The sequence below is a fragment of the Thrips palmi genome, unplaced genomic scaffold (assembly GCF_012932325.1).
Source record: "Thrips palmi isolate BJ-2018 unplaced genomic scaffold, TpBJ-2018v1 HiC_scaffold_5, whole genome shotgun sequence".
In the NCBI taxonomy this organism is placed as follows: Eukaryota; Metazoa; Arthropoda; class Insecta; order Thysanoptera; family Thripidae; genus Thrips; species Thrips palmi.
Genome location: NW_023144632.1, coordinates 9,774,800 through 9,796,224, shown reverse-complemented (window position 1 = coordinate 9,796,224; position 21,425 = coordinate 9,774,800). Strand labels below are relative to the sequence as shown.

Below are 21,425 nucleotides of genomic sequence, written 5' to 3'. Positions count from 1 at the left end.
TGGGTTGTCGAGGTCAACATGTAGCCGCCGTTTGGTTCGGAGAAGAAGCCTTTTAGTAAAATAAGAAACCAATGCCCACAAAACATTGTTTTTCAAATATTTATTATTTTTTAATGCATTTTCTCTTTTTCTTTATGTACAGTTTACAGTTTTTACACTATTTGCTAGGCACAAAATATTTGTATATAGTGGTCACGGAGGTAGACTCACAGAGTCTGTAATTGGTTCCATAGTAGGGTTACTGCAGTTACTGCCTCTGGGGGCCGGCGCGGGCGATCAGCTCCAGGGACTTGAGGATGGCCTCGGGGATCGGGGGAGGGGTGGGCAGCGCGCTGCCGCGGGGCTGGTAGCCGTTCTCGTCGGCGATGTAGGAGATCTGGACGGGGGTGCCGTCGTCGGAGGTCCAGGCGAACTGGCCCTGCACGGACTGGATGGGGCCGTCGCGGCCGGCGGGCTTCTGGTCGCCAACGGCCTGGGCCTGGATGCCGTTGCCGGTCTCGTAGCTGCAGGCCGAACAATGAGTGGGGTGAGCATCAATCAGACTGGCTTCTTGGGACCGAGCCGTGGGCACAAACCAGGAAAAGTACTTACGCGTACTGGAACCTGCCGTCGGGCTGGATCTGGGACTCCAGCCGGAGGATGGGGATGGGGGCGCGGGCCTGCTGGAACTGCTGGGCAGAAGCCACAGCCACCAGCACAGCAGCAAAGACCTGCAAAGACCGACACTCACTTCAGCAAAACTGTCTCTCTATGGTGTGCCCCCATGGGAGGGCCGACGTAGATGTCGTTCCCTTACCGCGATCTTCATCATGGTGTTGGCTTGGTTGGACGAGCTGAGAGTGCTGCGGTGCGACTGGTGCCGAATCTTGGCCGGAATTCTCCTTATATACTGGGCGGCCTGGGCGGCCGGCCGGCCAGCCCGCGGCGGGTGGATGGGATGTACGGGATGATCGGATCTTCTCCCACCAGGCCATGCCGCCATGCAGGCCTCGAGAAATAAAACACAAAGAAAGGCGGTCCGCGAGCGGGCCACCACACAACGCCCCCACCGGCCGGGCCGGCGGGGTGCCTGGCGGACCCCAGCGGACACGGCGACACGGCGACCAGGGCCGTCTCGTCGATGCCGCCGACAAGATGACACCATGGCTCCAGGGTATGCACACACTGCCGCTGGCGTCCGGCAGGCCTCTCGCTCGGCTCCGACGTGGCGGTCCACCGAACGGACCAAAACAGCGGCCAACGAGCAAGTCACGCCAACGAGTCTTGGCGATAGTTTGCCGGGCTCCTATCCGACTTTGACTCTGTGATGTACGGCAGGAACTTACAACACATTGAGTTCAGTGGTTCAATGGTTCGGCAGTTCTGCACGGTGATAGCCCGAGCCAAAATTTGGGCTCGAACATTCGTTTCTTTGCTTTGCGTGTTTCGGCCGGACTTTTCCACGCGTCTTGGTCTTGGGAAAGCGTGGCTTTGCCTGGTTTTGCATTATGGCCACCGAAAGGCTTGCCGAAAGGTCAGCGGCGATCCCATCCTCCTAGCGGACTCGATCAAAATGCTGGAATCAAGAGCGTCTGGAAGAAAGTCGTAACGCGCCGCGGATTCAAGGGTGCCCCTCGCCCCCCCCCCCCTCTCCCCCTCGTCACTGGAGGCGCGGCGGGCCCCGCGCAGTCTGGTCGTCTGGTCTGTCGCCTCTGTCGCCTCTGCCGTGAGTTGCGCGCCTGCCGGCCAGTCCGCCGAGCCGCTTCTTCTTGCAGGAAGTCTCCAACTGTAGGCCGCTGGTGTCGCACCCAGAGCTTGGTCTGCATATCAACATGGGCCCACCCGCATGTCCTGGAACATACCGCGTATTGCCCTGGAAACTGGCCTCTTGATGCCAGCAAGGCGTTCCCATAGCGTTCACATTGGGGGCAAGATGCTTTGCATTGCAGTACCAAAGCGAATCCCGTAAATGCGCTCCTTTCACCGGGACGACAAGAATATTGAAATGAAAAAGCGAGATATAACTGTCGGTTTGGAAGGGTGGTCGCTGTAGATCGGTGCAGGGCTGTGCAGGGCTGTGCAGGACGAGGACGCCTCACGAAAGGGAAGGGGAAGTACCAGTGTACCAGGTCAGCCACCGGCAGTCCGGCAGCGCGCCCTGCAGCCGCGTGGTGGCCGGCCGGCAACTCGTTGGACAGGCTCCGTCGCACGTCGGCCTTGTTCAAAATAATGTGAATGTGACACAGTGTTCGTGCCACACACACACACACACACCACACACACACACACACACACACACACACCAGGCGGCATGGCCAGGGTGGTCCACGAGGTCGTCTGCCGCGTCGCGACCTTCAACCCGCAGGAACATCTCCCCCCCCCCTCCCTTTTGCCGCGACGGAAAAACTAGATGCTCTCTTCAGGGGCCGATCTGGCCGGTATGTCCCGGGTGAGGGTAGGCAGCCCCAGCCAGTGCCTCCTTACATTGTTACTCCAACGGCAGGACGGGTTGCACTGTGATTGTCCCGATCGTTTGTGGTGCAGTCCGTCGAGACATCAGCCTGGCGTCGCACCGCTCTGCGATCGCAGGCCCCGAAAACAGCGTGCTGACTGTCTTGCTGGGGTTACGCGTTCGGTTCGAGTCCCATTTTTACCGACTCTAGAACTCAAAACGTGTCTAGAATTTTGGCCGCCTCCGACGGTCTTCTGGCCCACTGCGCGCGGCGTCCCGTATGAGTGCGCGGGAGAGACAGAGCGACGAAAACGACTCTCGGAATCAATCTGCGCTGCGCAGTCCGCTGTCGCACTATCCCCACACACTATCCACGCTTAGCGCCAGACGGCTGCTGTCCGACCGGGCTATCTTTTGCGATCGCAACGGGCTGACTCTGCTGGGCCTAGAGGGGTAGGCCTTTGCCATCTCGTCGCGGTGGAGCTTGCCGTCGGGCCAGGGCTGTGGGTGGTGTCCATGACCTACCCTCCACCGCAAGGTGGGCCCGAAGCGCGATGCCACGGTGGCGAGAAAAAAACTTGGATTGGTTGAAACGGTACGGGTCTTGCCATCAATTAACAGTAACTCTGTTTGTTGCTCCTGCGTGGCTCCACGGAGACGTCACACACTGGATTTGCCAGAAGGCCGGCGCAGGCCGGCCAAATGGAGACGCGCTTTGAGCTCCAGAGTCGCCGGGACTCGAACCGATCGTGTGACGCCATCAATGGATCCCTCGTTCGGAGCGCAATCCATTGGTGGGGTCACACGTTCGGTTTGAGTCCTATTTAACGACTCTGGAGCTCAAAACGCGTCCGGGATTTCAGCCGCCTCCACCGGTTTTCTGGCCCACTGTGCGTCAACCCACCGTGAAGGCGGCGAGGCTGCCTGGAAGGTAGGCAAGAAGTCGCACCTTGCCTAACTAGGCAACTTTTGCGTCATCGCCCCCTGAACCCACCTCTGGATCCGCCCTTGCTCCTCCCTCTCAAAAATGCATCACACTGTTATTCGCACGTAGCTTCTCACATTTTTTGTGCATGTCAAACTGTGCGTACTAATTTGTGCCCAGAAATGACAGCGCATATTCGTGCGAAATTTCGAACCACAATTGGACATAGAAATTTAGTGTGTGGGAGAGCATCCGACCTGCCATTTCTTCACTTAGCTTCGAATGAGAGCTGTGATATTGAAAACGTAGTGGTCTGCTGGCAGCAGGGCCGCGCATCAGCAGCGCCCCCCGAGTCTCGGCAAACCTCGAGCGTCCGACGCGCGTTGGGCTGCCTACCCGTCGGGAGGGTGAGGTCCACCCGTGGATCACTGGATACCAACAGCGTGCCTCGTGCCTCTCTCGGCCGACGCGGACAAAGTGCCGGAGTCCCAGCCACACTTCCGGCTGGCTGGTATGTCTGGCTTTGGCTGTAGTTCTTTTCGATGAAGAATCGGGCCTCCCGTCGGTGCAACTCGGCTCGTCGTGCAGTCTAGGAGCCGCTTCCCTGGTCGCTACCCCTCGCCAGCCGCAGTGCGCCTGCGCAGGGTGGCGCCAGGGCGGGGCGCGTGGGGTAGCGGAGCGCGTTGGCGCCAAGCTTCGCGTGAAATCAATACGGTGGCGCTGCGTTCGGCGTTCGCGATGCCACCTCCGGCCACCTCCGGCGCCTCTTGCCGCCCTGGTCGCGGGGAAAGCTCAGACGACCACGCAACACGGCCCGAACTCGCCGAGTGTGTCAACAAGGCGCCGCTCGGCACGCCGGTGTGTGACGAAGACAGACGACTCTTTCTCTCTCTTTCCACCCCCGCGAGTCATGACCGCCCGGGGTGCGAGGGGTGGGGAAGGCGCCCCACCGCCCCGCGGACTGCGGGGCGCGACGCCGGAGCGCTGGGCGCCGACGGCTGCTGCCTCTCACGGCCACCCACGAAACTCACCCCGCGGTAGCGGCGCTGCGCGGACCGAGACTGCCAAGACCAGTGGACCGAGCACCTTGGTTCGCTCCCCAAAGAGACACCACTTCCTGGACATTTCTGGTCCCAAGTCGTCACTGCTCGGTGCAGTGGGCAAAAGTGTTTTTAGCAGATGATACCTTTACTTTAAAACATTCACAACGTTAGTGAATGAGTGAGTACTGTTCGTATCAGGGTACCATCGGCATCATGAACTTCCACTTCGGCGAGCCGAAGATGTGACAGGCGATCCTGGACCAGACGAGTATCATCTGCTTCCATGAACGTTCCTAGAATGGACGTTCTGTTTGCAACTTTTTGGACTAAGTCGACTTTGGTTGGAAAACACTGTTGTAAATGTATGGCTTGAGGACTTGAAAATTTACACACATCACAAGAGCTAAGGACTATCAGCGCAACCATTCTGACTGTTTTTCAGAATCTTTCAACAGTTTTTCAGTTGCCAGTTTCAGGCTAGAGGAATTAAGTTTTTCTTTCTCTCAGTGTAGGCTGCGTGGCTGAGAGCGTGGCAAGGCTTAATATTGGTATTAGGTGCAGCGATCTGCATGGCACTGTACGGGCACATGCGCGCCATCCTCAAGGTGGAAGGCTCGCCGTCAAGCAGATGCCCCGTAGATGCCCCGTAGTGCTCGTCAAGCCGTCGTCAAGCACGCGACCGGTCCGGGACGGCTAGCGTGGAGAACCGCTGTGTAACTGAAGCGCGCACCGTCTCAGTTTCGGACGGCAAAATACGGCGAGGTAGAAGTGCCTAGACAGAGTCCTCTGGCCGTCGGTAACATCTGTGGAGTGCATACGTGCAGTGGTACCAGACTCACGATGAAGATGCGGGCGACGTAGCGCAGTGCCTGCAGCGCCTACGTCGGCTGGTCCAACGGACCGCTGGCTCGAGGTTGGTCGAGGACTCAGCGCATTTTCTTCGGCGTGGACGCACCGCGAAGTCACCACCATGCTGGAGTACGCGGTCGGCGTCCTGGTGGCGCTGCTCGCCGCCGTGTACATGTTCTTCCTCCACCGCTTCAACTACTGGCAGCGCCGCGGGGTGCCGTTCGTCGCCCCCCGGCTGCCGTGCGGCAACGTCACCGACGTCATCCTGGGCAGGAGGCCCATGCTCGCCGTCGTGGACGACATCTACAAGGAGCACCGCGACAAGCGCTTCATCGGCACGTACTTCTTGTTCACGCCGGTGCTGCAGCTCCAGGACGTGGACATCATCCGACAGGTGTACATCAAGGAGTTCCAGGACTTTAGCGGGCGCGGCACGTACTGGAACCCGGAGAACGACCCGCTGTCCGGACACCTTTTCATCCTCGGCGGGCAGGCCTGGAAGAGCATGCGCGCCAAGCTGGTGCCCGCCTTCAGCCCGGGCAAGGTCAAGTACATGTTCGGCACGGTGAGCGAGTGCGCCGGCTTCCTGCGCGAGCATGTCGAGTCCTCCCTGGCCAAGGGCGGCGGCGCCTACACGGAGGACATCCGCGAGCTGCTGGCACGCTTCTCCACCGACGTCATCTCCTCCGCGGCCTTCGGCATCGAGAGTAACTCCATGAAGAACCCGCACTCGGAGTTTCGGCGCATGGGCCAGCGCGCCTTCGAGCCCTGCATGGACGTCAACATGCGCACTCTGCTCGAGTTCTTCGCGCGCGACATCATGAAGATGTTTAGCATCCGGTCCGTGCCCAACGACGTGCACGAGTTCTTCACGCGCATCGTGGCCGACCTGGTGGAGCACCGTGAGAAGAACAACGTGGAGCGCGCCGACCTGCTCAACATCCTCATTAGGCTCAAGAACGACGGCTTCGTGCCGGGCGACGACGAGGCATCCGCGGAGACCAGAGGTAGGCGGCGGCGGCAGCAAATTAAGGCAGAAACCCTGCGTGCGAATAAGATGGGCAGTAAAATTAGCACAGTTTAACACTTTGCAGGGGTCGACAGGGACGACCAGAAGCTGACCGGCAAGGAGATCGCCGCCCAGGTGTTCGTCTTCTTCATCGCGGGCTTCGAGACGACCTCGTCCACCACGGCCTTCACGCTGTACGAGCTGGCCAAGCACCCCGATATCCAGGACAAGGTGCTGCAGGAACTGGATACCGTGCTCAAGGCGCACGGCGGCAAGGTCACCTACGACGCCCTCCAGGAAATGACCTTCATGGAGATGGTGGTCCAAGGTGGTTTCGGTTAAGCCCTCTCTCTCAACACTTCAACCACGTTTGCACCATGCCAATAGATGGGGGCTCTGTGAGCTACCCCACACTTGGACACTGCAAACTCCACACTTGGTTTGTGAGTGCACCCACTAAACTCGCCTTGCACTTTGCAGAGACGCTGCGACACTACCCGGCCGTGCCGTTCATCACCCGCGAGGCCATGGTGACGCGCCCGCTGCCCCTGACGGACACCATGGTGGAGAAGGGCACGCGCCTGCTCATCCCTGTCTGGTCCATCCACAAGGACCCGGAGCTCTGGGAGGACCCGCTGCGCTACGACCCGATGCGCTTCTTGGAGGAGGCCAAGAGAGCCCGGCGCCCCGGCATCTACATGCCGTTTGGAGACGGGCCTCGCATCTGCATCGGTAGGACCAACGCAGCGATACCCCTCCGGCCCCCGGTGTTTTGGTTTCGTTTTTAAAGTGCTTTGGCGTTGCAGGCATGCGCATGGGCTTGGTGCAGGTCAAGACGGCCCTGGCCACCGTGCTGTCCCTCGCCAGGGTGACGCTTGCGCCCAGCACGCCCAAGGAGGTCCGCATCTCGGCGCGCACGGTGGTCATCGCCCCCGAGCACGACATCCACCTCGTCCTGACGGCGCGCTGAGCAGTGTGCCCTCCTCGCGTTTCAGAGCACAATTTAGTCGCCTCAAATTTTCTGAAGGAAAACACATCAAAGACATTCCAATTGTTTTGCCGCACAGCACAGCCCCGCGGCGGCAGCGTGGTTCCCCCGGCCCAGCATGGCATCCGCGCAGGCCGGCGGGCGGCGCTCAGGTGCGCCTTGCAAGCAGGCAAACCATCGCGCACCAGTGGACTATAGTGCCGACATGTTGGCACGTCGTAAGCGGCATGGAGGCGGATGCAAAGTTTGGATTTGTATGTTTATAGTGATGGTTTAACGTCAAAATAATTATTAAAATCATAATTGAGAGAGAAAGAGTCAGCTGGAGACGCCTGGAAGTGTGGCCAACCCTTTTTTTGCTACTCGCTAGAGGCGAAGGATTTATGAAAATAATGGAGTAAAAGGAAGACCTAGTTATGTGTGGATTCGTGCCTGTTTTTGGTGAACGAGTTCTCGTCGCAGCCAACTTGTTAACGAAGCCATTAAACATTTGAAATGGACCAACATGCAAAGCAACGCAAAGCAACCAACCTTTTGAACACAGGGGTTCAGCGGTCTCAAAGTCCCTGCCACTGCCAGGAAAAGAGGACTTCCCTGTCAGGATGGCTACTAACCATTGAACACCATCTTCAGGTCTTCAGCTGCTGTCCGAGAATGCCCGGCGAGAGAGCCACAAAGCGATACACATGAATCTGTTGATGTGACAAAATTACGTCGATTCAACGTCAATCGGCGGCCCATTGCTCGCTGGGATTGATGGGCGTGAGTTTGGGGGGAAGGAGGGGGCAGGGCCCGCGCTGGCGGGGTAGAGTGGGGCGGGGCGTGGCTCCCCCGGGGCCCGGCGGCGCGGGGCGGCGCGGGGCTCGGTGGGCCCTACCGAGTACTGCGTGCTTGCGGCCCGCCGGCCCGCCTCACGTTCAGTTTCAGTTTGCGTTGGCGTCAAGTCGGTTGCGAGTCGAAGTGAGTCGCGTCGCGTCACGCGGCGCCCCAGTCCTGCGGCGTCGCGCAGCACCGCGTGTGCGACACGAGGACCACGTCGACGGCCGCGTCGAGGACCGCGTCGTGGACCGCGTCGAGGACCGCGTCGAGGACCGCGTCGAGGACCGCGTCGAGGACCGCGTCGAGGAACCGCGTCGAGGACTGCGTCGAGGACCACGTCGAGGACCGCGTTGAGGACCGCGTCAAGGAATACGACAAGGACCGCGTCGACGGCGTGTCATAAGGATCACGTCAAGGGATACGCCAAGGACCGCGCCGAGGACAGCCAGTGGATCGGCATGGAGGTACAGGACCGCGTCGACAAGTGGACCAGGCCGCGGGACTTCCCCGAGCGGGTCTCCGACGCCAAGCTCGTCGTGATGATGGTTTTGGGGGAAAGTGATGGAGGAAGCTCGCCCGGCGGCGCCTCGCGACGCGGCAGAGCCTCGCTGCGCGGATGTGTCGCGCGGGCGGGCGCCCCGGGACGGAAACCTCCGTTGTTCCCCTCCGTGATCGCCCAGGAGGGGACGGCGTGCGGTAGGTGTTCGGCTCGCCCCAAACAGGCAGCCTGGAAGCAGCTGGAGCAGCCCTGGAACGCGCTGACGGGCTGCTGGCAGGTAGCACGGTCGTTGCGGCGAGCCGTCGCACATCATAAAGCCGTCTAAGTCGGGACCGCCCTGCCCAGACTCGGTTGTCAGTCCGGGGGACGCAGGCGGAACCAGAGCAACCGGAGAGAGAGAGAGGTGTGGGTGAGTCGGGCTGCTGCTCGTAACTGCTCGCACTTTGTTGACATGTGTCGCGTGCGTTTAAGTCTCCTGCCAGCCACTTCGCAGGCGTCAGTGTCCACGACGACCACGACCGTGGAGCAGGGCGTCCTGAGGTCGTGGGCGTGTCACGGCGGTAGGAGGCTCGTCGAACACCATAAGCACGCCGTTGTCGTCGTCGCCGGTTCTGCTCCCCTCCCCCCCCCCTTGCCCCGCCCCATCTGCTATTACGAAACGGAACTGAACGAGGGCGATGGGCCACTTCCAGCGGCTTCCAGCTTCCAGAGCGGCGGCCTCCGGCGAACCTGGCGGACAACACACCTCGCGCGGCGCGCGGCCGGAAACGGCATGGCGCGCCGCGGCCCGGGACGGTACGGTGCGGCGCGCCACGCGAGCCGGAGGAGCCGGAGGAGCCTATTATCGCGGATAGGAGAGGGATTCCAGAGTAGCACCGCCACACTCGCCGACGCGGTGCCGCTGCTGGAGCGAGAGGGCTGACTGCGGCCACGCGGAACCGAATCGCATCCTGGACGTTTGGCGCGTGCCGACTCCATCTTCGATGAATTGGATTGAACCGCCAATTATTGGCTTCCTTACACGGGGGATAAGGGAGGGGCTCTTGATAGGCAGAGAGCTGTTTTCACATTTTTCCTTCCGAATGCGATGGTGATATTTTAGATACAGTAGTAAAATAACATTGCTATTAACGTTTGTTTCTTAATTTTTGCCAGTTTGAGACAAAAATGACAAGGTATTGTGAAACGCAGAAAAGTGTTCCGTGGCCGTCCGGCCAGGGCGCCAGGGTCCCCTGTGAGCACACCCAGCCGGCAGGTTCAGGCCAGCGCTGTGCTATTTGCCGATGGCCACACTGCGGGCACTCGACGGTGGGAAGACTCCCGGCCGGCGGCGGCGGCCCGGCGTCCCTTTTTCGCCCCTTGACCGCGCACTGCACCGAGTCCCGGGGAACGCCAAGTAGATCCCCGGCGTTGCGTCACGCGTGTGCTATTCAAGACAGTCCCAGTCGAGGCCGCGGAGGGCCCCACCGCCGCGGCGGCAGCTTCCGAGGCTTGCAGGAACGGGAAAAAACGTAATTGGAGTGCGTAAGATCATCGCGCGATTGCTTGCGTGTGGCGTGGTGGTGCGAGGCGGGGGCGTGCCGGCGTGCGTGGCGTGGAAGTGCGCGCTGGTCACGGAGGTCACGAGTCACGGGTCACGCGTGGTCACGACGAGGAGCGTAACGGAGGCTGGTCGGAACAGGCGGCCTGCTCGCGTGGGTGCGGCCCCACACTGTGGGACCTCACGCCCGGGGAGAGAGGAGCTTGACGCACCACTCCAGGTGCTCCCGGTGCCCTGCTTGGACCTTGCGACACAGACGCCCCTGGCGGCAACCCCCAATCGGTCCAAGCCCTGCCCTCAGCGTGCTTTGTGTCGCGTGACTGCAACAATGGCACCGAAATGGCCGAAAGGAGAGGCCGTCCCCCATTTGCATGGCTTCCGAGCAGTGCGACACTGTGCGCGGCAGGCTGCTTCCTCGGGGGCCTCCTCGCTCTGTCTCTCTCGCACGCCTGCGGGACGAGCATGAGTGCGAGAGAGACAGAGCGACGAAGCCTGAATGGAAGTTCGGCAGCGCGTATTGGCCGGCTTTGCCTTCGCGGGAAACAATGTTGACCCGACGGCAAAAAGCTGGACGGCGACTCGGCGGCTCGGCGACGACCCCAATAATCATGCCGGCTGTTTAGCGGCGAGGCGCTCCGAGGAGGCCGCAGTGGGAGACGGAGGCGACGGCGTTGTGAGTGAAAGTGCACGGCGCGGCGTGGTGCGGCGCGGCGTGGCGTGGATGTGGCGGGTGGGGCCAGTGGGGCCGGCCGGGCCCGCGTCGGCCCCGCCACTTCGCACACACCACGTGCTCCCCCTCCCCTCGGACCGGCCGGGACGGGCTGCCCCGTACGGCCGTGACGTCACGGTGACACAACGCACCACATATTGGCATGTCCTGCCTTCCACCGGTAAGCCTGCGCGTCCCGGCCCGGCACGCCAAGGCGCCGCCCCGCGCACGCCGCGCACGCGTCCACGACACGGACGCGGGGGCGCTGGCAGGCCTTGACTGGCCTCGGCGCGGCGGCAGGGGCGCCGCGTGCCACCGTGCAGGACGAGAAGGCCGCCGTCAAGGCGGTGAGACGCGTATCGCTCCGCGTGTGTGGACGGGGCCGCCGCCGCCGCCGCCCGACGGCCGCGGGATAGGCCACCATCCTACACCGGTGCGTTGCGGGCCGGGCTGGTGGCCTACCTGCCAGGCGCTCCAGCAAGCCGATTCCGAACCGATCAGTTGTGTCTCTCTCGCACCCGTGGGGCGTCCTGCACGCGCATGAAAGAGACGAAGCCCACTTCGGCATTAATCTTGCTGGGCGCTACGTGCGGCCTGGGCCTGCCGGGTCTGCCGGGCCGGCCTCTGAACTAAATCGCGCCTGGCCCATCGTCGTGAGTCCTTCACTACAGTTGCCAATCAATTGCGGCGAGGTCCTGCATGGAGGACTCCCTCCGCGGCCCGCCCCTGCAGACTGATTCCGGGAACCGTTTTCACCGCTGTCTCTCTCGCGCCTACACGGGGCGCTCCATGCGTGCGAGAGAGACAGAGCGACGAAAACGACTCTCGGAATGAGTGAGCCGCACGTCGGGTTGCGATGCACGCGGCGATGATGGGGCGGTGAGGCAAGGAGGTCCAGCGCTGCCCGGCGCTGCCGCTGCCCTCTCGCTGCCGCGCTCCACCGGGACATGCAGGGTGTCCGCGTTTTGCAACGGCGTCTCGCGTGGCGGTCTTGGACGCCTGATGCCTTGTAAGTGGACGCTGCCGCGACGCCGTCGACGCGGACGTGTTGTTGGCGGCGGGGTTCTTTCCTCGGCACTGTCCGGCAGGGTCGCCGATCAGTCCCAGTGCAGCAGCACACTGATTCTGAGAGTCGTTTTCGTCGCTCTGTCATACGGCACGCCCCATGAGTGCGAGAGAGACAATCAGTCTGTAGATGCCGTCCGGCGCGTCATCCCGGAACAAGGAACCAGCGACGCGTCGCGGAGGGTGAGTGCGAGCACCGCTACCTCGCACCTGCCGCCCTGCGACGACGCGAGGCGACGCCGCCAACGAGACGACAAGCTGTAGAGCAGTTTCTCGCTGCGGGAGTGTCAATTAAGAGTGAGACAAAGCGCTTCCTCACTTCGGCCGGCAGCGGGCACGCCGAGGGCAACGGCGGCAGTGCGGGAGAGTTTGTGGAGTGCGGCAATTGGGTCTCGGGTCACTTGAGGGGGGTTATTGACAACCATGGCCTTCTCACCAAAGTGTTACTTTTTCTCTGGCTAGCCTGACTCTGGCTTGCAGGCGGCCCCCCTTCGGCGCTATGCCGCTCAGAGAAATTAGGTTTTGTTTTTCAATGAGCCCCGCCGCCGATGGCCCGATGCCCCGGTGGCCCGGTGGGCGCGCGGGGTCGCGACGCGCCACTCATCCCTTTGACGGAAGGGACTTCCACGACCCGCGCCTTTGTGCGCCGATTTAGCGTCGCGTGCGTGCAGTGCTGGCACCATGCTGGCACCATGCTGGCACAGCACGGCGCGCTGTCAAGGCGCAGCAAGGCGCAGCACGGGCCGAGCCGAGAGCCAAAGCATGCAGGCATCCTTTCACTAGCATTCACCAGCGCCAGCCTCGGTCTGACGTCTGCGTTGTTCAACTCGACACATTGCCCCATTTGCGCACCGCCGTGCAGTGCATCGCATCACCGCCACGCGACCGCCCACCCCATCAGCCACCCCGACCGGGGAGGCGGTGCAGTGCCGAGGCATCGTCACTCTGTCGCAGTCGCACTCATGGAGCCAGATAGAGCGCCCCGCGGCGGTGCGAGAGAGATAGAGACTCTTCGGAGGGATTGCCATGCAGGCCTGCCGGGCAGGCATCCCTCGTCCGCGGCGCGTGGCGCGCGGCGTGGCACTTTCTTCCTCTGCAGGGCGTGGTGGGCCGTGGCACCGCGGTGGCACACTGCACGTCTACGTCCGCACGTCGCGGGGGCCGCCAGGGGCCGCCAGGCGGCGCGGCGTCGCACAGGCAAAGCCTCCAGCAAAGCCGCAGACGAAATTCGGGGACCACTCCGAGAGGGGCGGGGCGGGGCGGGGTGGGGCGGGGCGGGTGCGGCTTTCTTCGGTCTTCCTGCGACCGCGGATCTCCGCAGTTGTCTTTATCCATTATCCGCTGGTCTCCGTGCAGGCCGGTGTCCCGTCTGCACACGTCAGCAGAGGACACACCGCTCGCGGGCCTCCCTTCGTCTCCCTCGCTCGCCTCTACTGATGCCCCTTGAGTGCAAGGGAGACAGCGTCTGTTTGGAATCAGACTGCCGTCAGTTGTGAAAATGTGCTACCAAGTATTTAGTGCATGTCAGAGACAAGCCGTTTGGTTTGTTATTCTCCGTTGCGCTAGTTCGCAGATGACGAAGTATTTTCTTCGAAAGCTGCAGCGTATTCGCAAATTGCAAAAGTCCAGCACGACTTTGTTTGTTCGTGGGGGATGGAAAGTGGGCGCGTGAAGGGGCCTAGGGCCAGGGACGCTAATTTTGGCGAAGCGCGGGTCGAAATCGCAAGCGAATCGGGCATGGCTGTGCGGCACTGCGACGCCGCGGCGACGCTGACAGTGAGCCGCGAGCTTCTGACCCCAAACGGAACGACGACCTAGGCGGCGCGGCGCGGCACGACACGACTCCGCGACCCACAGTGACATCGCGCCCCTCCCCTCAGACCCCCGCGGCCCCGCCACGCATCTCCCGGGGGACGTCTCCATTCTGTCGAGGCACAGGAGAAAACTGTTGACAGTCGGAATAGAATTAGTCGAGGCAAAAGGGCGTGCCGGTCGCAGCGGGCGGCTCCGTGATTGGCCCTTTATCTCTTCGGCGGACCGCAGGCGTCGAACATTCAGCTTGAACATTGTTCCGAGCTGTGGCAGGCCAATGGCAGGCCGCCGCGCGTCGCAGGGCTCCTCGCCAGTGAAAGAACGCGCGGGGCGCCACGCTGCACAGTGGGCCAGAAGACCGGTGGAGACGGGCAAAACTCCAGACGCGCTTTGATCTCCAGAGTCACTAAATGGGACTCGAACCGAACGTGTGACCCCACCAATGGATTGCTCGTTCGGAGAGCAATCCATTGGTGGGGTCACACGTTCGGTTCGAGTCCCATTTAGCGACTCTGGAGCTCAAAACGCGTCCGGGATTTTGGCCGCCTCCACCGGCCTTCTGGCCCACTGTGCGCTAGTCCTGCAGTGCCGTCGTCGTTCTGTCCCTCTCGCACTCATGGGGCGTCCCTGGAGATGCGAGTGAGACAAGGCGACGGAGCGCGCTGTTCGGCATGAGCCTCCTGGACGCCCCACCGAGGCCGGCGCCCAGCCCACGTCGCCCTGGCGTCGCCTGCCCATGCCCTTGTTGCCCTTGTTGGCGGCCGTCGCCAACCACTTTCCTGCCATAAGGTATTGTCCGGCCGGCCGGCCGAATACCCGAATTCAATTTCGCTTTCACGCTTTCAGGCTCTCGGGCTTTGAGGGGCTTTGAGGCGCCGGTCGCACCGCGCAGCACCGCGCAGCACCGCGCAGCCCGCCCTCGGCTGCAGCCATCACACAAATCATCGCCAATCGCGGCGAGCAGACGCGACGCCAGCCGCCTCATTCCGCACTCGTCGCTCTGTCTCACTCGCACCTGCGCGGGACGCTCCACGAGTGCGAGAGAGACAGAGCGACGCGGGATAATCCTGGAAAGCTATCCACCCGCCAGCAACACGCATAACGCACGGGTCGCACACATGCAGCGTTCGTGAGTGAGCCGACCGCCGTGCCGCCTTGTAGGCCTTGTAGTGTCCCTGCCCCTCTTCGCTTTTTTGCCCTCGTTGGAGAAAGTGTCGGCCTTCCCTATTAGAGACATCGATCCATCCAACTCGCGATTGTTTTGTGAATGGCATGGGCGCCATCGGGGACACTCTCCCCACACATGCAAACCATTCTCGCACTTCAAACCTTTTTTTTTCCGTTTCGTTGTTGTTTTTTTTTTCAATGCCCGAAAGCTTTCTCGACGCGCACCTGTCGGTCCCCTTGTGCCGCCCAACGCTCGTTGAGTTGAGGCGAGCTTTTTTTTTATTCCTACCTTTTCCGGTGACATTTGACCGTGCATGCGAGAAAATACGAGGCAGACGCTGAGGTACCGTCACGTGTGCCGCCCCGCCCCACCCTGCCCCACCCAACCCCGCCACCGACTTGGCGACGGCGTCGCATACACTAACCAAAGCGATGCCGCGTTTCCTCGAAACGAAAGTGTTGTCCAAACATTCTGGCGACTCTTGCAACTCGCCTGCAGGCCGGTTCCCAGCAGCGCCTTGGTCGCTCTGTCTCCCTCGCACTCGTGGGGCGTCCCGCGTCCCGCGCGGGTGCGAGAGAGACAGAGGTCGCACATGCACTTGGTCCTTAGCAGCGGAACCGGAAGGAGGCCGTTGAAGCCAAGTGAGTGAACCCACGCGAATTCCGTTTCTCTTGCCGAGGCCGAAGCCGGGGCCGGAAGTTGCCGACAGAAATCCTTTGCGCCCCGTGTTTTGTGCCGAATCCAAACTTCCAAACTTTTGGAGATCACGCTTGGACCAGAAATGTTGTCGTTCGTTTTCAAACAAATCGAATGGGCTCGAGTCGGACATTTCAGGCAGAGTTATACTCAATACGATGACAGCACGAATCAAATTTATGGCTGAGGGGCGAAATGCCTCCGAAGCAATTGCGAGTCGAATGCCGATTCCGAGCGGCAGCCGGAAAAAACCATATCTTGAAACAAGAAAACACCTCTTGGAGGAAGGTAAAGCTACTAGGGATAAAGATAAGTTTCAAGAGACGGCTTTTCAGGGTGTTAGCCGGGGCGGCCGCCGAAGCCAGCAGCAGCTAAGTCATCACGGTGCTGCGGCATGCACGCTGCGTGCTGTGTGTTAAACAATCGAGGACATAACCGGGAGAAGAAACCGAGACTTGGCGTGCTCGGGACACGCGCGCGCCGCACGCTACGCGCGCCAGCCAAGCGCGCGGCGGGGCGAAATTAATGAAATTCTCGAGCAAAACGCTACGTCACTGCAGCGGCAACGAGCAGCCCGCGAGCAACGAGCGGCAGGGCCGACGCGGAAACAACCCTTCAGAAACCATCAAAAATCGCGATTTTCAAGTGCACCCTAAGCGTGTCTGTGCAATTCTGTTCGAAACGAGACATCGTGTGAAAAAAAGTGTCAAAATAGCGATTTTGGATGTCTACCTAGGAAAATGTTGATTAGATCGCGTGGGGCGAAGTGGAAAAATGGGGCAGGCGGGCGGGCGGTGCGGTGTGGATTATGGAGAACCGCTTCATTTGGCTCCGTTCCAGCTCCAGCGTCCAGGCCGTCCAGGCGTCCAGGCCGGCCGTGACGCAACACTCGTAACCGAACCGCCGCGCGGCCCCACTGGGCCCCACGCGCATGCTCACCGGTGCGGCCAGGTTCATGCACCTGGACGCCGGCTCCAGCGACGCCGGTCGCGAACCGAACCGGTTGTTGTGTTGTTGTTGATGGTGGGTGATGATGTTGTTGGGTCGTGTCACTGCCCCACTGAATCGGCGAGCGGGTGGCTCAGCCGAATCAAGATGCCGCGTGCAGTGTGCCACCGGCCTCAAGGGTGGACTGTGGCCAGCACACTCTCGAGAGTCGTTTTCGTCGCTCTGTCTTTCTCACACCTGTAGGGGATGCCCCATGAGTGAGAGAGAACGACAGAGCGACGAAAACGACTCTCAGAATCTGTCTGCTGTGCGCGGCCGCCTGTATGACGCACAGGCGCCCGGCGCGTCTCGTGCTCGGCCTGGGCCTGGGTGACGCAGGGTCGCGAGTGTCATTTACAGTATACGTGTATACACTGCTTTCGCTGGCTCGGCCCGCCCGGTCGGCGTGGCCCGACGGCCCGCGAACGCAAACCCGCTTGGGATTGCTCCCACACCACTGCTCCTCGTGTTGCAGGCCCTGCCCCTGGTGCTGGCCATGGCGCTGGTGCTGGCGGCGGCCGAGCCCCAGGTGCTCGTCCTGTCCAGCGACAAGATGCCCGTCATCACGCCGCTGCACCCCGTGACGCCGGCCAACGCCGCGCCGGTCAACGCCGCGCCCCCCGTGCTGCCGAACCTGCACGCCCTCCGCAGCCTGCAGGCCCTCCAGGCGCAGGCGCTGCGCAACCTGCACGGCATGCAGAACCTCCAGGCCCTCCAGAGCCTGCAGGGCGCCGTGGAGAGGGCCAAGCGCTCGGGCAACATCCTGCAGCTGCTGGGGGGCGCCAGCGGCAGCAGCGGCGGCGCCAGTGCCGGGGGCGGTGCGGGGGCGGCCCCTGGCGGCGGCCTTCTTGGCGGCGGTGGCCTTCTCGGCGGCGGCGCGGGCGGTGCCGGCGGCGGCGGGGGCATCCTGGCCTCCATCTTGTCCAGCTCCAGCAGCAACCCGGGCGCCGCGGGTGGGGTCGCCGTCAACGGCAAGGGGCCGTCGTATGGGAACTACATCGGCACGGGGGCAGGGCTGCCAATGGTGAGTTAGAAATGCTTGAACAGCACCCGGATTACTTTCAACTGGCCGCCGGTCTCTGACCTGCCTCCCTCCGCCCCCTTCCAGGTCTACGGCCAGAGGAGCTTCGACCTGCAGTCCTTCAAGCGGTCCCTGATGGGCGTGCTGATGCAGGCGGTGCGCGCCATCACCGGCGGGGTCATCGCCCTCAAGGGCCAGCTGGTGCGGGTCAAAGGTCAGCTCATCTCCGCCAAGGGTAACATCATCTCTGCATCCGGGGAGGCGCTTAGCCAGTTCGGCCGCAACATCGCTTCCAACGCGCTCAGCCCAAAGCCGCCAGAGCCGCCAGGTCAGAGTCAGCTCAACGCCGCCAGCGGCACCAGCACACCAGCCAGTGGGCTGCCTGTCGGCGGACGCGTCCGCTAGAGACAGCAGGGCGATTCCGCACAGTGCGGCCGTCGTTCTATCTCTCTCGCACTCATGGGACGTCCTGTACAGGTGCGAGAGAGACAGCGACGGCCACACTGCGCGGAATCATCCTGCAGGTGAGACAGGCAGCCCACCCGCACGTCGTGTGCCTATCTGTTCACCAAAATTGACGACCACTGGTGAAAATTTTAACTGTATGTAACACCTCTAATTTTCAACCACTTATGAAAATGTTACCTGTATGTAACACCTCTGATTTTCGTTCCGAAGCACCGGAAGCACCCCTTCCTGTCTAGCCAAGCTAGACCTGCGCCAAGGGTCTAGGTCGGTCTAGGCCGTCTAGGCCTAGCCGCACCCCGATGAGTCACAGACCGGAGCGCAGCGAAGCCGCTCTGGGTATAAGCCGCTCCGGCGGCGAAACAACGATAATTTCTGAATTAAACATGTAGTGGCGCGGATTGCATGCCGCCTGTTTGAATGGCCTCGCCTCGAAGTGCAGCAGCTGAGCCACGCCACGCCACGCCCGGCTTAGCGAGGAAATGCATGGCGTCCTGTACAATATTCGAGCTATGCAATCACGTGCTGTGCAGGAGCCAGCCAGTCCGGAATGATAACCGCGAGCGATAACGCAGAGAGTGAGAGTGCTTATGGTGTTGTGGCACACGCAAATGGGATCGAGTTCCTCGCACCTCTTCTGGAGAGAAATTGTATTCTGCTGTGTAAATATTATCCTCTCTAAAACGAGTGCTGCCTGTTGCATGAGAGGCAGGAAGTAGTGCAAAAAGTGCGCGCTAGATAAGCTTGCCGCTCATTGGCCCTCGCGGACGCGCGAGCGAATGCGCCATCATGCGTGTCTGCCTGCGTGTCGTCGGCGACGTAACGCGAGGCCTCCTGCCTGGAGCACTCCGTGGAGACGGCCAGCCGCGGCCAGCAGGGAGAGCCCATGACAAAAACTCCAACTTGAGTAGCCATCTTTCTTGAAGGCCTTCACGTGTCATAACGCTCCTCGTTTACGACTTTTCTGTATGGAACCGTAAAGTGAAACGTTGGAATTTTTGTTAGGTTGGCAATCCCTGTCCGCGCACACAGCTTCTTGAGGACGTGTAAGGTGCACCCCCTCATCAGCCCCTCTGGTTGCAGCCCCTCCGAGGCCCGTGTACGGCCCGCCCGGCTACATGAGCATGCTGCCCCGGCCCGTGTACGGCCCCCCGATGTACGCCCCCCACGGCTCGCTGGGCCACCTCGGCACGCCGCTCGGCGCCATGGCCACCCTGGGGCAGCTGCCGCTGCCGCGCCCCATGTACGGGGTGCCCCCGGGCGTGGCGCCGCCCCACCCGCCCGTCTTCAACATCTACAGCAACGCCATCAACCAGGACCTGCCGCGGTACCAGGGGGTCGCGCCGCCCCCAGCACCGCCCCCACCGCCGCCGCCGAGGGTGCAGATCCAGCCCTCCATCGAGGCTTACAGCAGCCACAGCGTCAGCGGAGGCCTCGACAGCTACGGCCCCCCGGCCTCCGGCTCGCCGTTCTCGTTCTCCGGGGGGTCCTTCTCCGCAGGGGCGCCCTTCTCCCCCGGGAACGCGTACTCCAGCGCCAGCACCCAGGCGCAGACCAGCGTCCCCGCGCCGTCCAGCGGGGCACCTAATCCCCAGTCCAAGCCATCGCAGCCCTCGAGCGGCTACGACGACTACGGCCCTCCCCCTCCCCCCGCGCCATCGCCCCCCGCCAGCCCCGGGACGTTCGACTTGAACAGCCTCAACTCGGCAGAGCAGAGCGCGTCGTTCGGAGCGCCGGAGTCTGGCCAGCAGCCGGACAGCTACTTCAAGAGGAACGCCAACCAGAACCAGATCCAGAACCAGGAGCAGGGGCGCGACGCCGCCAACGCCGGCACGCCTCGAAACGCACGTGAGTAAGCAAGGGAGTTCCTGCCTAGGTCGGGAACAGAGTGCAACCTCTCCCCTGTGTGTGCAGCGCATGCGGGAATGCGGGGCGGACTTCAGGGAAAATCCTCTGTATTTGCGCTGAGGCACAAGAGAAGGCCAACACGGCCAACACCTCAAAAATACTAGTTTCTCCTCCTTGTGTCGGATGGGTAGCCTATCCAGCCGGCGGCTTTGTTCGCACTGACGGACACCTGGGAGGTAGGCATCCCATTTGACACCTCAGCTTTTACTAAACATGAACCATCATACATTTTTCAGGGCAACTACAGTGACAGGAGGCCTCAACAGGACTTTAGTGTTTGTTGGGACTTTCATAAATCCCGAACCAACTCTCTCCAGCACTATGATTTATGCCAAGAGAATTTGATGAAAATTTTTCACATTAATTAAGACCATTCATAAAGAAAATTTCTTGTGTTCAATAATTTGAGATTCTTTTAGTATCTTAAAGTTCTTCCTCCTAAAGCGTGTTTCTGAGTTCATCAATTCTAACCAGTCTGTGTGTTTTGTTTTTATTTAGTTCAAGGAGCACATGCTGGATTGCTCCTATTGAAGCCGGCACAAAATGTTGCACCTTCATCGAATCAAGATGAGTCTGCAAAGGGCTCTCTCTCCGAATCACAAAATCAGCAACTCAAGGAACCTCAAGCCCCATACTTTGACTTGTCACAAGCCCTTGGAATTGGTCCAGGCTATGCAGCACCACCAGAATATGGAGCCAGATTAGGAGACAGCAGTGACACTAACAGTGACACCAATAATAAAAATGAGAGAACTTTCTCATTACTGTTTGGCTCAAAAAAGCCAGCCCCACTTCGTCCTCATCCTGTTACAAAAGCCTTACCTCCACAGGTATTCCAAAATCAAAACAAGTGGCTTTTAAAAGTTTGTAAATGAACCATTACTTTTACTGTGATTTTGACCTATTGCAGGTTGTTGCAGCAGCTTCAGCAAAACTAGCAGCACAACTCGACTTAGCAGGACGTGCCCCACCTCGGACGGCTGTAGCTGTCTCTGGCCCACAAGGGCAGTTCATAATGTATCACTAGCAGTCATACAGAACTTTAATTTAATTAGGAAGATTATAATTGAAAGAACTTTAGAATAGTTCTTATGTGATCAAATTTGAGACTCATCCCATGAGGAATATTTATTTGAACAGAGATGTTTCCTTGTAAAATATGCTGATACCAAGTGCTATCGAGTTACATTCCATAGAATGTACAGAGCTGACTGTCAAGTAATGGTACTAACTTGTCATGAAAGCAGTTGATCGGACTACAAAAAGAAGCAAAAGTAGCACAGGGGAACAGGCTGTCATCTGATAATTGTTTAGGCTGAAGCCTGGAGGCAGTAATGAGGAGTCTACACAGACTCATATTTATGTGTCGTACACCCATGATGTAAATAAGAAAAAGAGGATCAAAAGCCTGTTAATGTAAATACGTGCAGATATTTCCAATAAAATTTACAAACACAGAATGTATTGTTATTGACCACCAAATTCAATGGT

General features: G+C 60.5%; 3 protein-coding genes across 4 annotated transcripts; 2 read left to right on the top strand and 1 right to left on the bottom strand.

Annotated features, from left to right (window-relative positions):
* Nucleotides 1-132: 132 nt before the first annotated feature.
* On the bottom strand, nucleotides 133-953 carry LOC117650606 (endocuticle structural glycoprotein SgAbd-2-like). The gene is made up of 3 exons (XM_034394146.1): nucleotides 797-953; nucleotides 592-710; nucleotides 133-503 (listed from the first exon to the last, which is right to left on the bottom strand). The coding sequence occupies exons 1-3, from the start codon at nucleotides 809-811 to the stop codon at nucleotides 248-250; spliced, it is 390 nt and encodes a 129-aa protein (XP_034250037.1). The 5' UTR covers nucleotides 812-953; the 3' UTR covers nucleotides 133-247.
* A 4,075-nt stretch (nucleotides 954-5,028) lies between these two features.
* On the top strand, nucleotides 5,029-7,740 carry LOC117650880 (cytochrome P450 6a2-like). 2 transcript variants are annotated; one of them, XM_034394503.1, is made up of 4 exons: nucleotides 5,029-6,255; nucleotides 6,343-6,585; nucleotides 6,738-6,989; nucleotides 7,064-7,740. In XM_034394503.1, the coding sequence occupies exons 1-4, from the start codon at nucleotides 5,370-5,372 to the stop codon at nucleotides 7,225-7,227; spliced, it is 1,545 nt and encodes a 514-aa protein (XP_034250394.1). In that variant the 5' UTR covers nucleotides 5,029-5,369; the 3' UTR covers nucleotides 7,228-7,740. The 2 variants fall into 2 exon arrangements, with proteins under 2 accessions (XP_034250394.1, XP_034250393.1); XM_034394502.1 differs by having other exon boundaries at nucleotides 6,343-6,594.
* A 9,296-nt stretch (nucleotides 7,741-17,036) lies between these two features.
* On the top strand, nucleotides 17,037-21,394 carry LOC117651157 (formin-like protein 5). The gene is made up of 5 exons (XM_034394961.1): nucleotides 17,037-17,564; nucleotides 17,649-17,889; nucleotides 19,095-19,874; nucleotides 20,433-20,764; nucleotides 20,845-21,394. The coding sequence occupies exons 1-5, from the start codon at nucleotides 17,037-17,039 to the stop codon at nucleotides 20,959-20,961; spliced, it is 1,998 nt and encodes a 665-aa protein (XP_034250852.1). The 3' UTR covers nucleotides 20,962-21,394.
* The last annotated feature ends 31 nt before the right edge of the window (nucleotides 21,395-21,425 follow it).

Excerpts from the sequence above, each read along its gene's own strand:
- LOC117650606 (XM_034394146.1), bottom strand. Across the intron at positions 504-591 it reads GACGGCAGGTTCCAGTACGC|CTACGAGACCGGCAACGGCA; the intron begins GTAAGTACTTTT and ends TTCGGCCTGCAG.
- LOC117650880 (XM_034394502.1), top strand. The coding sequence starts at position 5,370 with ATGCTGGAGTACGCGGTCGGCGTCCTGGTGGCGCTGCTCGCCGCCGTG. Across the intron at positions 6,256-6,342 it reads GGCATCCGCGGAGACCAGAG|GGGTCGACAGGGACGACCAG; the intron begins GTAGGCGGCGGC and ends AACACTTTGCAG. Across the intron at positions 6,595-6,737 it reads GGTGGTCCAAGGTGGTTTCG|AGACGCTGCGACACTACCCG; the intron begins GTTAAGCCCTCT and ends TGCACTTTGCAG.
- LOC117651157 (XM_034394961.1), top strand. The coding sequence starts at position 17,037 with ATGGCGCTGGTGCTGGCGGCGGCCGAGCCCCAGGTGCTCGTCCTGTCC. Across the intron at positions 17,565-17,648 it reads CGGGGGCAGGGCTGCCAATG|GTCTACGGCCAGAGGAGCTT; the intron begins GTGAGTTAGAAA and ends GCCCCCTTCCAG. Across the intron at positions 19,875-20,432 it reads CGGCACGCCTCGAAACGCAC|TTCAAGGAGCACATGCTGGA; the intron begins GTGAGTAAGCAA and ends GTTTTTATTTAG.